Source organism: Podarcis pityusensis (genome assembly GCF_964106645.2).
Source record: "Podarcis pityusensis genome assembly, chromosome: 5".
In the NCBI taxonomy this organism is placed as follows: domain Eukaryota; kingdom Metazoa; phylum Chordata; class Lepidosauria; order Squamata; family Lacertidae; genus Podarcis; species Podarcis pityusensis.
This window is the reverse complement of record NC_138032.1, coordinates 4,939,019-4,957,350: the sequence shown is the minus strand read 5'-3', so window position 1 is coordinate 4,957,350 and position 18,332 is coordinate 4,939,019. Positions and strand designations below refer to the sequence as shown.

Sequence of the window (18,332 nt, the reverse complement as noted above, 5' to 3'; positions counted from 1 at the left end):
TTGTTGCTGTCCCGGTACTGATAGATGTAACATCCTTGTGGCATCCCGCTCTCCTTGTCCAAAGTAAACGAGAGTTTCAGCTGCAGAAAGGAGGAGAACGAAAGAAAGGAAGGAAGGAAGGAGGGAGGTGGGGGAAAAGAGAAAGATTTTTTTTAAAAAAACACACACAACCACATTTAGGCGATGTTCTCAGCCGCGGCAGCAACCCCATGAAAGGCTGAGGGGAGAGACCAACCTCACCAAGGCTGACACTCAACCGCTGAGGCCTGGAACATAGAGCAGGGCTCCAAACCTCAGGGAAGACAGAGTCACATGCCTTGCAGAAAAAGCACTGGCTTTTTCCACTCCTTTGTTGCTATAAAGTGTTTGCGGTTCTCCCGAAATGGCGTGGGTCATGACAGCTCCCTCCCCCACCACCATCAAACACACTCCAAATCCACCACCCACACACATCCACGGCCCTGCAAGAAGCTGCTCTCCGCCTCCTCTGGGGTACAGGATTCTCCCCCAGCGGCCGGACTTCCCACGAGCCTCTTTCTCTGAAAGTTTCTGCCCTGCGGCCCTCTGAGCACATTTGGGAGGGAGAGAGAAAGAGAGAGGAGGAAAACCACAAAGGGAAAGGCGACAAATTCTTCCTTTGGCACAGAGTTAATCCAAAAGCCAGTTGGAAGAGCTTGCAGTTTGGCCCCATGTCCAGCAGGGGGCTGCACAGGGTGACCTGGAAAAAACGTGGGGAGCCCAGGAGGGGCTGGGAGGGATTATTTGCTGGAAATCCAAGAAAGGGTTTCGGAATAGTGGGTCAAGTCCTGTGTTATCTAAGGCCAGTTCATTTGAGGCAGGGAAAAACTCATTTGGCTACTACACTGAAGAAGAAGAAGAAGAGGAGGAGGAGGAGGAGGAGGAATGGAATTCAGTACAGCTATGCACAGATTTTGATGAAGGACAGTGGAGTTTCTGAGCAAGCAACTCACTAATAAACACACATTGGGGCTTACATAGAGGCCCCCCCCCCAACAGCAGGAATGGTTTGAAAGGGAAAGGGGTGAAGAGGTAGCCATTCAAACCATGCCTGGTCTAAGGAGAGAATGAACCACCCACTGTTCCTACACTTATCGCCCTAAGCCAGGGGCTGTTGAACATGCCGCTATGCGGATGTTGTGGGACTACATTTCCCATCATCCTGGGTCATGCTGGCTGCTGGGAGATGGAATCCAGCAACACCTCGAGGGCCACAGGTTCCTCAAACAGATGAATCGAGCAATTGAGCCAAGCCACACAGGGACAAGAGTGTCAGGAAGGGGGGAAATGCGGGTGTGTGCAGGAGAGAGAGAGAGAGCGCCCAGATTCTCAGGCCCATTCAATCTAAGCAAAAAGCCTTTCTCCAACCCAAGTACGATGCTCCGACAGTCCCTGAGAGCAGCGCTGGGCTGGTCAATTGTAGGCATGGAGGAAGCTGCCTTCTACTGTTCCACTGAACTCAATACTGTTGACTGCGACTGATGGTGGTTCTCCAGGAGCTCAGGCAGGGGGTCTTTTCCTACCTCACTTGGAGTTCCTGGGGATCGAACCTGAGATTTCCTGCATGCAAACTCCACCAGTGAGCTGTGGCCCTTCCCAGAGGAGGAGGAAGAGTAGAATGTGTGTTTGCGCACACGCACATGCCATGTTTTTGAATGCTTCACCACATTAAAATAAAAACCCAGGGTGGTGGTGTGGGTTAAACCACAGAGCCTAGGGCTTGCCGATCAGCAGGTCGGCGGTTCAAATCCCCGCGACGGGGTGAGCTCCCGTTGCTCGGTCCCTGCTCCTGCCAACCTAGCAGTTCGAAAGCACGTCAAAGTGCAAGTAGATAAATAGGTACCGCTCCGGCGGGAAGGTAAGTGGTGTTTCCGTGCATTGCTCTGGTTTGCCAGAAGTGGCTCAGTCATGCTGGCCCCATGACCCGGAAGCTGTACGCCGGCTCCCTCGGCCAATAAAGCGAGACGAGCGCCGCAACCCCAGAGTCGGCCACGACTGGACCTAATGGTCAGGAGGGGTCTCTTTACATTAATCTAGCATATCAGGGTTGAAGATAGAGCATAGCCCTTTCCCTCATGCACTAGTCTATTAAATGCAGGGAGGCTTTTAATAGAAGGGTGTGTGAGAGCACCCTCTGCACTGTCTGCAGTGAAGCAGCCCAGAATCCTACCACCTTGGCCAAATGCTCGTCAAGGGTTCCCTACAGATCAGGATTCACATTGGGAAACGAATGCTCTGTCAAACTAGGGGTGGCACGCATTACCAGCAAGATAGCTCAGTTGATAAGAGTGTGAACTCTTAATCTCAGGGTTGTGGGTTCGAGCCCCACGTTGGGCAAAAAGATTCCTGCACGGCAGGGGGTTGGACTAGATGACCCTCGTGGTCCCTTCCAACTCTACAATTCTACGATGTGCCCATTTTGCATGTGTTCAATTACCAGCCCATTCGGCCATGCTTTCTGATCTTAGCAAAAGAGACATGAAAACGCACATTTTAAATTGCACACATTCCCCCACCCCAAACACATTTTTGCAGCATCTTTTTAAGCTGAGAACGGAAACACAAAATTCAGAGCACAATCTGCGCATTAGTCTGGGAAGCAAACACTGGAGTAGACAACTTCGCTTACAAGTGCAAACCAAGTGAAATTCTCAAATAAGCCTACTTCAATCAAAAGCCTTTCCTGCAGACACAAAACTGGTATGTCAAGGAGCACGTTCCTCATTTATCTTCTCCCGGACACATTGGTCTTGTGTGAGTGGGAATCTTTCTCTCCCCCCCCCCCCATTCAATTATAGGAGTCCTGTCCCCCACCAAACACTCATGGCCTCCAGGGAGACTAACTACTCTTAGAGAAGAAGCTCTTTAGGACTGGATAACCTCTTGGCAGTCTGCCTTGCGTGAAGAGGGAGATATTCTGATCTAGCCTGATGAGGTGTGGCGGAGATGCTAATGAAACAGCTTTCACAAGGAGGACTCCTGGAGTGAGCCACAGTTGCCCTAAACGCTTCTGGACATTCTGGAGAATGGACGGCAGACCTGACCTTTGCAAACGAAGCAAACACCACAGAGAGACTGGCTTTATTTGCAGACAGTTCCTGGACCCGAAGAAAACCCGAGAAGTAAAATTAACAGCCTATGAAAGAGCAAAGGCTTTATTAAGTCGCCCTTCCACCAGTGGGCTCTTTGCACAGCCAGCATGCCGGCTCATTAGAAGCTGAGCCAATTCGCACTCCCCTGCAAGGCAGCAAGTGGAAATCGAAGCAGCCGAGCTCCCCTGACCCTAATTAAGACGGCCCAAGGTGCAGCTGCTGCAGAGTCCACACATCTCTGCACAGGTGCAAACCTGCAATTTTATTCAAGCCCGGCTATTTGTGTACCAAAGCCCAATACACCCACAAGCTGGGTTCTCCAGTTTGTTCCGATGCCTCAGCCTCATCTGGTGCAGGTCGATCAGCCGCAACTTGATGTCGCGCCACTGGGATTCGTCAGAAACCCTCACGGGACAGCCAGGCAGGTTTTGCATCGGGAGCAGCCTTGGGAGGAGGCCCTGTGGCAAGCTGGGCATTTGAATCCCTGCCACCCTGGAAAGCTAGACCAGTTTTCTCATGGAGTAATGTAAGCCACACCATAGGGCAGGGGTAGGGGAGGCTCACACCATCTAGTTATTCTCCAAACCAAAAATAAATATAAAATTCAATTTAAATGGGGGGGGGGGGAGGTCTGCCATGGAGAGTAGACATGCCGGGGCTTGTGAGGTCTGATTCAGAAGGAGGAAATTTCTAAATATTAGATGCTAAACTTGCAGGCTGCAGACCATAATGAGTGACAGCAATTGGTCCAGCTGCCCAACACCCCACCCCGTATTTGTGGGGGTCCAGGTCCAAGTGAGCTCTGACAAAAGCCTCCGAGGAGGCCCCTCTGTTCACAAAGGCCAAGTTCGCTACTGCTTCTGCGCTTGGGGACCGCAGAAAGGACAGCGAGGCGAGCCCCTGCTGGTTCCCGTCACGGCAAGCTGTTTCTGGGATATATGCCTGTCGTCATTTTGTTCCGTCAACTTGCCACCAGGTTCAACTTGCGGCAGGGAAGAGAGACACGGAGCTCATCCATCACCCGGCTGCATTCTTCGGAGGAGAGCGCTGCGGCTCAGCAGTCTCCGTGCCTGACAAATCGCCCTTTCCAGCTCATTGGCACTGGGCACAAAAGGGCCGTTCTTCATGCCGGGGGGCCGGGGGGGTGGATTCGGTGGGAATGAGGGGGATTGGGAAGGCTGAGAACAAGAGAGGCTCACCTACCCAAGGAGGCTCACTGATAAATTAAGATGTCATAGGCCCTTGAATAAGAGCTGCCAAGAAGACTAGTTGGGATTTCTTGAGGGTGGCAAATGCCTTCAGCACCACATGAGCAGAAAAATGCCAGAGGTGGCTTGGGGGGCAGCTTGGCTTGGCAGGAACATAACCAACGGTGGTTAAAGTTAGTCAAACATAAGTTTCTAGGTCTCCATTTTTAAACGCTCTCCTGTCCACAGGCCTGTAACCTTCAGCACACTGTCAGAAATAAAAGGAAGTCTGACGTTCTTCCAATTTGCATCGTCTCTGTCTGGCTGCATGGAAGAAATTCCTAGCCCACTCCTGGTGAACAGGTTGAATGCCTACTAACAAACTGAGGCTCACTTCCCATGTGTTCTTACCCCAAAGTTGTGTGGTGTCACATGCTGAAGATCAGGCCCTAAAACAGGGTGCATTCCTTCCTCTCAACTTATCTCCACCTCCTAGTTTTGTGGTCCTGCGCAACAGACCAGGGTTGGGGTCCTCATTTCACCTACAAGCAAGCACTGAGGTGGTGGGAGAAATCGTATCGCTGCCCTGACTGAGAATTCAACAGGGCCATTAAAAGGTGTGATGTGTTGAGAGGTATCTACCCTGTCCAGCAACATCTGCAGGGCCAAAGGTGAACTGCCTTTGCAAGAGAAATACCTGCCATGTAGCCTGTATCTCAACAGCGGAGTCAGAAGAGGCAATGGGTGGAGGAAAAAGGGATTAGCCAGGCTGCCACGGGTTGAAGATTGTTATGCATTTTGGAAGAATGTGTTCTGATTTTAAGGTACTATAGGTCTCGCTAGCTCCTGCAGCAGGTTTTGAGAAAGGGGGTGTGGCTTATCTTTTGCAAAGCTCCATGCACATGGGAGACACCCTAAGGGCCCTTGCGAAGACTCTGGAGAGCCACTTCCAGGCAGGATGGGCAGCAAAAGAAGCATCCCATGCTCATGGGGGCAGGGGCCACAGCTCAGGGGCAGAGCATGCACTCTGCATGCAGAAGGTCCTGGGCCCATTCACTAGAAGCGTCCACATTTAAAATGAGGCTGCATTTTAAATTGCATTTTAACCTGTATTTTAAATTGGTTCCCCCCCCCCCATTATGTTTTTACTGTAATTTTACTGGTGTTAGCAACCCTGAGCCCAGCTCTGGCCGTGGAGGGCGGGGTATAAATAAAATTTGTTATTATTATTATTTATTATAGATGCTGCTACTGGAGGAGACTCTTGAGACTCTGGAGAGTCCCATGGACTGCAAGAAGATCAAACCTCTCCATTCTGAAGGAAATCAGCCCTGAGTGCTCACTGGAAGGACAGATCCTGAAGCTGAGGCTCCAAGACTTTGGCCACCTCATGAGAAGAGAAGACTCCTTGGAAAAGACCCTGATATTGGGAAAGATGGAGGGCACAAGGAGAAGGGGACGAAAGAGGACGAGATGGTGGGACAGTGTTCTCAAAGATACCAGCATGAGTTTGACCAAACTGCGGGAGGCAGTGGAAGACAGGAGTGCTTGGCGTGCTCTGGTCCAGGGAGTCACGAAGAGGTGGACACAACTAAATGACTAAACAACAACAACAACAAATTATAGACGCTGAGCTAGGCCTGATCTGGTAGGCGGCAGCGTCCGACTGTCCCTAGCATTTCTAGGCACAAAAAGATCTTGAGCAGGGCAGCTTCTTTTCGCTCAAGATTGCAAGAGCTGCTTCTAGCCAGAGCAAGTAAACCGTTCTGCTGTCCAGCAGCTTCAACCACCCCTATCTGGATGACGATCTGCTTTGCTCCGCTGACCAGCGAAAGGTTTAAGTTAAAAACATTCTGGCCCCAAGCCTGCTTTTCACTCGGCTGTGCCTGCCTTCAGTAAAGAACATACGAACTTTCCCCTAAGAGAAAGGGTTTTGTCACAGTAACCTTGGCTCTGCGCCCGCGGCAACCTTTTGCACTTGACAGAAATAGAAGCATGTCTTTCCTAAAGGCACGCCAGAGTGGACACAGCAGAGCCTCTTTCCCCGCATGAATGGAAAGCGAGAAGGTGGCTGAGTTGCAGCCCCGGGGGGGGGGGGGGAACCCACCCTTTTGAAAAAGGGAAGTGTGATGGGGAAACATACAGGTGCCACACACTGGACAGATACCAAAACACAGGGCTGTGTGTGAGCCTTGGGGTTCTGTGAGCGACACCACCAAAGCTCATAATCCGATACAGAGTATAAAATTCAACACTTCTACCTCAATAATTTTTTTTAAAGGAGAGGTTCTAGTCCCTATGGCTGTGAAACCAAACTTAAAATAGTGGGGGTGGGATGATGAAAATTGTATGAAACCTGAATGCTTCGGTGACTCTTTGTCTTGCTCTGCGCTGGGCTTGAGAGCGGATTTAAATGCAATTCATTTGCATAATCAATTTGGGTCCCCCCAAATTCAGCTTTTCATCGGATGGAACTTGGGTTCCCTGCAGCTGATTTTCAAAACTTGCTTAAGCTCAGAGCACAAAGAGCCCCATTTATAACCCTTCTCTTTTTGAATGTGCTGCTTCACTGGAGATTCAACATGCCCCCCCCCCCCCCCGGTTCAGCGGCTGTGGTCATGGTTCACAGGCAGGATCGCAATTTTTTTGCCAAACATTTTCTTTTCCATATATATAGATATACGCGCATGCCTCCAATATAAACGGTGCTTTTAGAGCCACTTGCAAATCTAGGAACTTTGACGTCACTCTTCCTTCCACCTACTCAATCTTGACCACAACAAAGGAGAGTGGTGGGAAAGTTCAGATGGAAAACCGGCCGCCGCGCGCCAAGCCTCAGCCAGAGGAGAGGATATTTATTAGGCGATCCAGCGCAGGGCAGCAGTTTGCCCATCAGGCTGACAGAGCCCTGGGTTCAAACTCCAGCCAAAGCTTCTTGTCGGCTGTCGTGCCCGCTTTGCATCATCAGAGAGAGGCGCACAAGGGACGAACCCAGAGGCACTGCACAGAAATCTAGGGGGACTCTCTTCCCTGGAGCTCCGCTGAGGCTCCCCAAACATGGCTGCTTCAAGCAATCCCTGCAGAGCACCACTGGACAGTGCCAAGGCAACTCACTACATCTCTTGCCTCGGCAATCCTATCTGTGAACCGGGAATGTTGGTGGCCCACCTCTCAGGGTCGTTGTGAGATCTGACAGTGCAAAGGCAGCAAAGCATGTTAAGCACGCGTGAGGTTCAAATGGTCAACAGGAACCCCCAAACCCTGTTATGGAGCAGAAGAAGACAAAGACAAGCCTAGAAGCTGGGTCAGGTGTTAAGATAGGGAGATGCTTCCCTGGGTGAACTCTAAAAATACTCCTTGCTGTGGTGGCAGTGGGGAGGGAGAGATGATTCTTTGAAGGAGCTCAGCCCTGCACTCGCTCTATTCCCAAACATCCCACGCCTTTCTGCTGGCTGGTTTCACACATCTGGGGAACTTGGTAGGGTAAAGTCAGCCTGCAATTTGGCCACGTTCCTTTTCAGAAGTAGGTTTTAAGGAGCAGAAACTAATACCACATTTAATGGACACTCGAGCTCTCAAAACGAATTATTTATCCAAAAAGTTTATTTTATTCTATTCTAATTTTTTTTTAAGGAGGAGATGAACGGCTCTCGCAGCAAATTTTCCATCCATGGTGTTTTCTTTTAAGTCTTCAACCCCAATCCCGGCTCTTGCCCTGGAAAAGCATTCAAGGAGAAATTCACAGGGCGAGGAGAAGAAGCAGGATAATTCAGCATTAGCGACGGGGGGGGGGGGGACGCCTTCCATTAATTAGCCCCTATTGCTCCTGTGAGCGCTCCAATGGGAGAACAGCCTTTACCGAAGGTGTCATGGGCTTTGAAGAAGCTCGAACTCAGGACAAAAGGGAGAAACGTGCTAAGAGGAAGGCACGCTTGGCAAACGCTTACCAGGATCAACTCCTGCCCGGAAACCAATGTCCCCACTGTGGAAGGACGTGTGGATCCAGAATTGGCCTCCACAGTCACTTACAGACTCACTGTTTTAAGACCGTGCCCATGGAAGACAACCTTACTCGGCTACGAGGGATCGCCAAAGCAGCAGAAGCAGCAGCTCCTGCAAACCCTTCCCTCTGCTTTTCTCAAAATAGCCGGAATCGGTTTTCCCCGAGGACTCAGTGCCCTCTAGGAGAGGAACAGAGGACCAAAGTGGGTGATTAAATTAGGGGATGCATGACTGCACCCCAATGTAGATCGTCACTCAAGCACCGGACAAAAACTGTGGCAACAATGCAAGTCTCAGCCCCGGAGGTCACCTCTAACAAGATTAGCTATGCATGCTGGGAGAGGAGACTGACGAAACTTCCAACGTGTTTGAAACCTCCATTGTTCGAGGGAGGGGGGGCCCTCTTTGAGCTGCTGGCAGACCGCAAATCCTCCATTAAGTGATGTGCCCAAGGCCACTGACAAACAGAACAAAAAAAGCAAGGGAGGGGGAGGTTTGAAGAAATAAGTGGGCATTCAGTGAGCCTCAATATACCCCATGGAATTGTTCCCGCCTTTCCGTAGCACCAGCAGGGGTAGTTCCCCAGGGTGCCCCGATTTGACAGCCCGGGCACACCATGAATCCTCCTTCACCCCCCACCCCACCCCCAGCTCCAAGTTGACTTTTCAACTCCATTCCGCATCAGAGGCTTTGTGCCTTTGAAACCACAGAAAGCTGCCTCTCCATCCATCACTGACACAGAGCCCTCTAAAGTCTTAAAGCAGCCAGTTCGCTCCTTTGCAGTGGGAAAGGCTGTGGGCACATGGAAGGAGACACCAGAGGAGGAGAGCCCAGAAGTTCTCTCCGTTGCCAGGAGCTGGACCTGAGAGGCTGCTGCATCTGGAACGGACCAGCTTGTGGCAAGGAGAAGGGAGACGAGGGAGAGGGGCTGGCCATTTGCACCAGGGGGCAGGCGGGGCAGGAGTGCCCTCGCTATGTTGAATGAAGCAACAGAGTAGGCACACAAAGCGGGCACTACAGGACAGGAACGCTCAGCTATTACAGCAACACTGAACCCACCAAACGTTTTCTTTTTGGCTTGAAGTGCCGAGGTGTGTTTTCAATGTACCCGCCATCTGCTTGCTGGTTGGCCTGGCAAAGGGTGAGGGCCAGGGCAGAGCGGCACCGCTGCAGCTGTGCATCTGAGACCTAACACAGTTTAACACATTCAGCCACTGAACGTAGCTGGTGGGAGAAGGGAAGGGGGATGACACAAGGCCTGTTGGTGTGGAAGATTGTGTGAGTGAATGTATTTGTGTAAGGGAGCCCAGGAGGACCACACTTCTTGCACATTATTGCAGACCCAGTGGAGAAGCACAAACCTGGAGCTTCAGTAGCAGAAACCATAAAAGGATCCAAGTTAGATTTCATTCTTTCAAAAGTTTATCAGTGATCTCAGCAGCTATCAATATTGATATCTATAGCTGTATATCTGGACGGGATTCAACTAATGAGCGCCAGCAGCAAACACCCTGCACAGGGTCTTCCCCTCATGTAACATACCTTTCCTTTGTGGGGCTACCTTTGAAGGTGACCTGGAAACTACAACTAATCCAGAATGCGGCAGGTAGACTGGTGACTGGAGCGGCCGCCGAGACCACATAACACCAGTCTTGAAAGATCTACATTGGCTCCCAGTATGTTTCCAAGCACAATTCAAAGTGTTGGTGCTGACCTTTAAAGCCCTAAACGGCCGCAGCCCAGTAGACCTGAAGGAGCGTCTCCACCCCCATTGTTCTGCCTGGACACTGAGGTCCAGCTCCGAGGGCCTTCTGGCGGTTCCCTCCCTGTGAGAAGTGAGGTTACAGGGAACCAGGCAGAGGGACTTCTCGGTGGTGGCGCCTGCCCTGTGGAACAACCTCCCTGTAGATGTCAAGGAAATAAACAACTATTTTACTTTTAAAAGACAACTGAAGGCAGCCCTGTTTAGGGAAGCTTTTAATGTGTAACAGACCACTGTATTTTAATACTTTGTTGGAAGCCACCCAGGGTGGCTGGGGAGACCCAACCAGATGGGCGGGGTATAAATAATAAATTATTATTATTATTATTATTATTATTCCTTCTCCCTGCTGTGCCCCCTGAAACGTGCTCTGGGGAGGGTGTCAGAGGAACCCACAGAACAGCCTGCAGGGGCAGAAGAGGTGGGATATTTCCGTCTGGCAAGCCGAAAGATCGCCTTACCATAATGCCGAATTCCTTCCTCCGTTCTATATTTTTAGCTTCTTTGACTACTGAGCGGAAGTGAACTGAGATGCACCTGCTGGTCTTTAGGTACACAGGAAGCTGCTCTACGCAGGAGTCAAACCCCCGGTCCTCCTACACTGACTGGCAGCGCCTCTCCAGGATTTCAAGTGGGGCTCTCCTCCAGCTCTATATGGACATGCCAGCGATTGAACCCGGGACCATCTGCAAGCAAGGCAGGTGCTCTGTCACTGAGTTACGGAGCCTTCTAGCAGACAAGCCAAAAGGGTGAGGATTACCCACCTGTGTCTTCAGTGGTTTCTGCAGTCTCCTTCCTTGTTATACAGGAGACTGGTTTGAGAAACCCTGTTTTAGTGAATTGTGGTGTGAGCAGAGAAGCCTAATTAATAATAATACTTGTGTTGTTGTTGTTGAAGTAGATATAAAGGTAAAGGTAAAGGGACCCCTGACCATTAGGTCCAGTCGTGGCCGACTCTGGGGTTGCAGCGCTCATCTCGCTCTATAGGCCGAGGGAGCCAGCGTACAGCTTCCGGGTCATGTGGCCAGCATGACTAAGCCGCTTCTGGCGAACCAGAGCAGCGCACGGAAACGCCATTTACCTTCCCGCTGGAGTGGTACCTATTAATCTACTTGCACTTTGACGTGCTTTCAAACTGCTAGGTTGGCAGGAGCAGGGACCGAGCAACGGGAGCTCACCCCATCACGGGGATTTGAACCGCCGGCCTTCTGATTGGCAAGTCCTAGGCTCTGTGGTTTAACCCACAGCGCCACTCGCGTCCCACTGAAGTAGATATATAGCCTGCTTAATTTGCAAAGATACTCAACGCGGCTTACAATCCACGACACAATAACAATAATGCTATCACTACTGAACTAACCAATATGAAGGAAGCCACAACAAGGAACATCAAAGCCAAGCCCCCATAACAAAATCCAAAACAGCCACTGAAGCGAAGATGCCAAAGATGTAAACGACACGCAGCAATGCGGTGCCTGAAGCTGTGGAAGTGAAATGGGCTTTTGCTCAAAAAGGAATGCCTTCTTCCTTTGAAAGCATGCCTTGGAGCAAAGCCACAGCCTGTGAGAAAGGCTCCTGCGCATGGCTGACGACATGTGCCCCTTTCGCAAGGCAGCGTGTGCTGCCCACACAACAGAGGGGAAGGGGAACAAGCTCTCTGGCTCAACGGGAGAGCGAAGCAGCAGTGCCACCAGGCAGTCACTAGGGGGCACCTCACGCCCCAAGATCTCTCCCTCTTTCGTGGAGATGCACTTTTGCTCCGTGACTCAAGCCCCACATTACTCGGGGCAATGACCAATTAAGCAATCTTCACTGGTGATAATTTAAAACACACGATGTTGAGGCTGAAGGTGGCACACTGAGTTGTTCAGCAGGTGGACCAGAGGTTGGCTGGAACTTTGCCCTAGTTTGCCTCGCAAAGGCTAAATGAAGATGAAGGCGCATTTCCAAGAACAGCACATTCTCTGCTGCTTGGTCTGCTTTGGAATGCAGGTGAGGCGCCTCCACCACTGTCGCCCCCTCCATGTAAAATGAGTCACTTTATTCAGAAAGCCAGCAAGACAGGGAGGTGAGGCCACAACCCTTCCCCTGGCAAGCTGGTTTTCTGTGTGCAGGGATGCATATTTATTGTTTAATGCAGAGAAGCACTCCAACCTATAAAGCATCCCTGCCCCACTTGCAGCCTGGTGTGGCGAAATCCACAAACAGGGTTTATCGCCTGGTTGTGATGACCCGGCACAAGTAAGAAGGTAGAGTCCAAAGCAATTTGGTAGAATCAAGCCCATGTTCTGTTCATGCTAGAGGGAAGGACTGCGGTGACAGACTCAAATAACTTGGAGGGCCAGTTCAGATGCCATAAATTTTACAGATAGGTTGAGGTGAGGCAGATGGAGATTTATTGGTTCTTGAAAGACCTACACTGGCTCCCAGTATGTTTCCGAGCACAATTCGAAGTGTTGGTGCTGACCTTTAAAGCCCTAAACAGCCTCAGTCCAGTATACCTGAAGGAGCGTCTCCACCTCCATCGTTCAGCCCATCACTGAGGTCCAGCTCTGAGGGCCTTCTGGCGGTTCCCTCGCTGCGAGAAGCCAAGTTACAGGGAACCAGGCAGAGGGCCTTCTCGGTAGTGGCACCCACCCTGTGGAACTCCCTCCCATCAGATGTCAAAGAGAAAAATAACTACCAAACTTTTAGAAGACATCTGAAGGCAGCCCTGTTTAGGGAAGCTTTTAATGTTTAATAGGTTGTTGTATTTTAGTGTTTTGTTGGAAGCCGCCCAGAGTGGCTGGGGAAACCCAGCCAGATGGGCGGGGTATAAATAATTTATTATTATTATTATTATTATTATTATTATTATTATTATTATTATTATTGTTTCAAGCCCAAAGTGATGGTCAAGGCTGAACCCACATCCCTTCCTTATGTCCCAAGACATGTAAACTTTGTTTTGCTCATTTTTTTCCATTCCCATCGTCTCCTGCACATTTCTGTCTTTTTTCCAGGGTCAGCTATAAACTGGAAGCTCCTTAGAACAGGGTTCTCTTGCTTTTTCATTCTCTTCAAGCGCCGTGCAGACTTCACCGTTGTCACTGAGGTGATAACGGAGATTGAGAGCCAAGCGTCGGCATTTCTGGGCGTGCAGGAAGAAAGGTTTCTTAAACCCTCGCCTCCTTCTCTCCAGGCCACACGTCTCCTTGCAATTCTCTATGAACTTTCACCCAGACATTTGCTGGCAGGTGAAACAATGCAGACTTTTGACACCCGGGCGTCACGTTGCCAGTTAAGTTGGCCTCTGCTCACATCACTCGACATGCAGTGACTCAGGGTGACAGAAAAGAAAACACCGGCCACATCGGCGGCTGGAATTAATACTTGGAAGAAAATCACAAGAGCCTCCTCGAGGCCCGGCCCAGATCCACGGGAAACTAAAAGGATGGGAGGCTTTTGGACACCTTCTGGAGGGTGCAAGTTTCATCAGATTTCTTCCCTGGAAAGGAACTCATACCTCACCTTGCCATTCGCCTCTCCAAACATGTGCCACAAGCATATTAGGAAGGGAGCCACTTCTAACGCTTCTACCTGAAAACCAAGGCCTTTTAGCTACGGTTGCTGAAGGAATCTGACTGCTGCGCGGTTCAGAACGCACATGTCTCCAAACTTTGCAGCACAATTCTGAGCTTGAGAAAAATGTACCAACTCCCCACCCCTTTTAAATGCCACTTTAAGGGGGGCGGTGTGGAGAGAGATGTTTTAGAAATGCTCACACTGAGAAAAATATAGATATGCATTCTTCTCGTACAGTTTGTTTCTTTAAGAAAAACTGCACATTGATGAGGAAGTGGGACGGAATGGGCTTATGAATAAACTTGCTGAAACCTGGCAAGAGCTGGAAATGGAATGGTCTCCAACTTCCACCTGAAGCATCTTCAAAGGCTGGAAACGCCATGTTTTATTCTCCACCTCTTCTTTTAAAACATGACACTGCGCATTCCACCCACCCAGCCTGGCAACTCTAACCGGAAGGATCCTAGTTAGGGGTCTTGGAACAACCCTGAGGACCTGCTGCAGCCAGAGCACAAAAATCTGGCGGCTCAGCCAGGTGTGAGTCACCTTCACAGGTGAGCTGGGAGGCAGGAATGAGCCAGTGGACAGAGCTGCAAGTTTTCACATCAGATATGTTTTCAGCTGGTTAAACTGGATTTTCATAGCATTTTAAACCAATATTTTCATATTTGCTTTTTAAAATGTACGGCCCCACTGGGACAGCACAGGCTATCCTTTCAGAAAACACACCCATACATACATATAATGACCACTATTTGCATTTTAAAGAGAAGGCAAAAGCAACTGAATGGGTAGGGGGTAGGGGGAATATTGCTTCCTTGAAGACCCCCCTCCCCCTTTCCTTTCACACACCAGAAAACTAGGCCACCCATCAAACGAATGCAGTTCCAGTGTTTGAAATCACTAAGAGGAGCAGGAGGCCAGATTGCTTGTAGAGCAAACACCACTTTGCCTCCTCATTTTAATGAAATTACTGCACAGCCCCATTTCCCACTCATCTTTCCGCCGCGACTCATTTCGAAATGCTCCGCTGGCTTCCCAGTGCCCGGAGGCCGGCGTGCGGCTTCACTCAGCTGCTGCTGCTGCTGCTGCGAATGTTAAAAAGCCGAGCTCGAGAGGACAGGGCATCCCATAATCTCAGAGCGCTCGTGCACTTTTTGATCATGCTCAAACGTTTGGCAACGGGGCGGGAAGGATCACCGGGAGATCTGAGCAGCTGGATCAGACGACAAGGTCTCCCTCTAGTCCCTTGGTTCTGTTTCCCAGCACGGTGCAGGTGCCTCTGGGAAGTTCGTAGGCAAGAGAGGCAGGCAAGAGCCAAGGGGAAGCCTGGAAAGAAACCTTTCCAAATCCCTGTGCAGTTCAAGAGCAGTGCAGCCCTGTTTGGTCTCCAAGGGGAACCCAGCACTTCTGAGAACTCTTGGGCACGGCTCTTGCGCCATCACTCTTTCTCCTCCCAGCAGGTGCTCTTTGCTCTCCGGAGTAGGAACTTGGTCAGCTCCCAGCAGCAAAAAAAGGGTTCTCCATTAAATCAATCTTGTGTGGACAGGTCGGCTGCAAGCACCTTTCAGACGCTTCAGTGCCATAGCTAATGGGAAACAATGAAAAGCCCAGAGACTCAGCCACAGCAGAGGCAACAGCACTGGGAAGAGAAACCATAAAGGGGGGAAGAGAAACCATAAGGGGGGGGGACACAGAGAAGCCGTCTCCCCACATGCATCCAGAGTACCGCCTTGTCTCTCGCGTCTTTATGCGTTCCACGGTGTGGGGAGAGGCAGCTTCCCACGCCACTCGCGCACCAAGACTGGCCTCTGACATTACAGGCAGCGCCACTAGCCAGATCTGTGAGTGTCACCTGCAACTGAAACATTCAAGCCCTGCCTTTCTGCCCTAGCAACAGGACCTGGATATCTTCTGTATGGTCTGACCTTTAGTCTCGCCCACCCCATTCCTCCCTTTGCAAGCTCGTTTTCTGATGGCTTACTGGAAATGCCATTAACTAAATAAATATCCAGGAGATGTGCTGGCCTAGTGGACAATGAGAGATTTCCTGCCATCCAGGTTCCCAATGCATCACTACCCCTGCTTATCTGGAAAATTATGAAACCACTGCCCTTATCAGAAAAGCGAATGGGCGATGCAGGTATCATGAGCCACAGGATGAGCTACAAGTTTGACATGGTTAAGACAGCAGCAAAAGGCCCGGTTTTGCAGAGTGCTACTCAGATAATTTGCTTGTGCCACCTCTTAGACGGGCATCTCCTCTCTGCCCATGGCACCGGGCAGTCTAGATTGCAAACAATGTGTCCATGGTGCCCCCGTCATCAGTTCCGATAAGCAGGCAGCAAGTCTATGCTGCACACCAATGGGAATTTCTCCCCGTGCTCGTTACTCACCTAAATGGTCTTTTTCAATTATTGTTACTACTATTATTATTACTGATTGAATTTATATACTGCCCTATACCCGGAGGTCTCAGGGCAGTTGACAATAAAATCACATAAAAACAATAACCCAGTAACATCCCCCCCCAAAAGAGCCAGATTTTAAAAGCGTATAGGATGTCGATCAGGTCAACCAAAGGCCTTTTGGGAGCTGACGAAGAGGAATGTTTTTGCCTGGCGCCTAAATGTGTATAATGAAGGTGCCAGGCGAATTTTCCTGGGGAGAGCATTCCACAGACGGGGAGCCACTGCAGAGAAGGCAGCGCCACCCATTCTCATGTTGCCACCCTCCGGACCTCTGGGGGAGGAGGCACACGAAGGAGGGCCTCAAGAAGATGATCTCAGGGTCCGGCAAGGTTCATATGGAAAGATGCGGTCCTCTCAACATGAAAGATAACCTTCACACACTTAGCAATGATAGCCAGCATTTATACAATGCTTTTGACAGTGATCAAAGTGCTTCAAGATGCCTTATCAGGTGTGTTTTCTTGATATCAGGTGCTAATCCTGATCACAACCTCCATAAGGTAGGTCAGCATCCTTACCACAAATTGAGAAAGGCTGAATGTGGCTTGTCTTAAGGGTTACCTAGACCGATGTGGCTCCACCCCAACGCTGTTAGGCTACCTCCCATCATCCCTGGCCAGTGGCCGTGCTTGCTGAGGCTGATGGGAGCTGGAATTCAACCATTAACGGAGGGCACCGCACTTGGCGCATTCAGCACTGGTAGTATTTGCTCAGATCTGCCTTCCTTCCGAGGGCCTTCCTGCAGGTTCTGTTGTTAATCCCGTTTGCGTGAGCTTGCTACTGCTTAATCATCCTCGCCATAAAGCAGGGACGGGACTGACCTGGTCTAAGCGGAGAGCCCCGTCCAGGAACCGCTGCTCACGCAGCTGCTTGGCAATCTGGTGGAGGTTGAGGACTGCCTGGCGAACTTCATCTACCGAATGCCGGGGAGAGATAGTGGGGATTTCCTCTGCCGCAAATGCCTTCTCGGGGTTCTCAATCATGCTCTGGGCATGGTCATAGCTGAGCTTTGCACAGGAGCAGATCACAGTCCGCCCAAACCACTCGTCAAGAATCTGCAACGACAAGATGGCGAACAAGGAAAAGTGAGTTGGTTAGGGCTCTTTTTCATGTAGAAGAGATGCTCCAGGAAAATTCATTGCAGGAACACACCTAGAAAAATTTGAGGGGTGCGGTTCTTACCTTGCCTTACAGACATGGCCATATGAGAGTCAGTGCGTTTCACATGACCGAAGAATCCACATTGTCCAAATAAGTGTCTGGAACTTTACTAAGGCTGTAAGGATGACACCCCATGGTCCATTGTTCTCAATACTAGTAGTGTCTTCTCATGTTTTCAGGCAGAAGCTTTCTTAGCCTCCGGACCTGAGACCATGAGGTCTTGTATACATTCCAAAAGGAACAGGCTAAAGGTCCCTCCCACCAATAAATAATAAACACAGAGGATGAGACACTAAGAAAGTGAAGGGGAAAGTGGGCAGGCAGGGGGAAAGAGAGGCAAAAAGCAGCTCACACTCTAGTGGAAATTTTCCGCTGCCCCCCTAAATGTTAGGCCATCAGCAGGAAAAAGAAGAAGAAGCCAAGCCAGTGGGAGACAAATAATTAGCTAGCTAATGAGGAATACACAGCTCCTATCTTTTGCTCCGCTTAGCACGGCAAGGCTCTTTTCTTCCCAGGCCCCCTCCTGCAAGCTGCTGCGGAGGAAAAATGAAGAATTGTGTTGCTGGAGACAAGCCCTAATTGCCTGCAACCATATGAACTCTCCATGAAGAGAGGCATGTGCCCTCTTAGCGCGACACATTAAACGGCTCTTAAGCCCTTCCCTCCATCTTCTCCTCACCCTTCTTAATCCCTGGCTGTCAGGAACAGCTGCATTAAGCCAAGGTCCTCATTAATCTCGACCCGCGCCGTTACAGCTCAATGCAAGACATCTCAGAGCCATTGGAAGCATTAACATTGCCGATCTGTACATGAGCTAATTCCATAAATCCAGGCAAATCTGCCTTAGAGGTGTTACTGCCTGGGCATGGGCACAGGCAGAGATTTCCCGTCAAGTGCAGCCCTCCAGAGCCAAGGGCAACCGGAGCACAGCCTCTGGGCAAGATGAAATAAATTTTAAAAGGAGGAGGGAGAATGAAAGCGGCTTCCAGCCCAACACAAAAGCTGCAGAGATCTGAATTCAGGCCAGGTGAACTGGTTGGGATGTAGAGCAACCCTTTGGCTGTTTAGTTTGGGG

General features: G+C 50.3%; 1 protein-coding gene across 5 annotated transcripts in view; it reads right to left on the bottom strand.

Moving 5' to 3' along the window:
* The window catches only part of DIS3L2 (DIS3 like 3'-5' exoribonuclease 2), a 196,771-nt gene that overhangs the window by 44,573 nt on the left and 133,866 nt on the right, over window positions 1-18,332 (bottom strand). For all 5 annotated transcript variants that reach the window (XM_081007397.1, XM_081007400.1, XM_081007398.1 and 2 more), the window contains 2 exons: window positions 16,918-17,151; window positions 1-80 (listed from right to left, as the gene is read on the bottom strand). In XM_081007397.1, coding sequence (XP_080863523.1) covers window positions 1-80; window positions 16,918-17,151 — 314 coding nt within the window. The remainder of the gene's footprint in view (window positions 81-16,917; window positions 17,152-18,332) is intronic.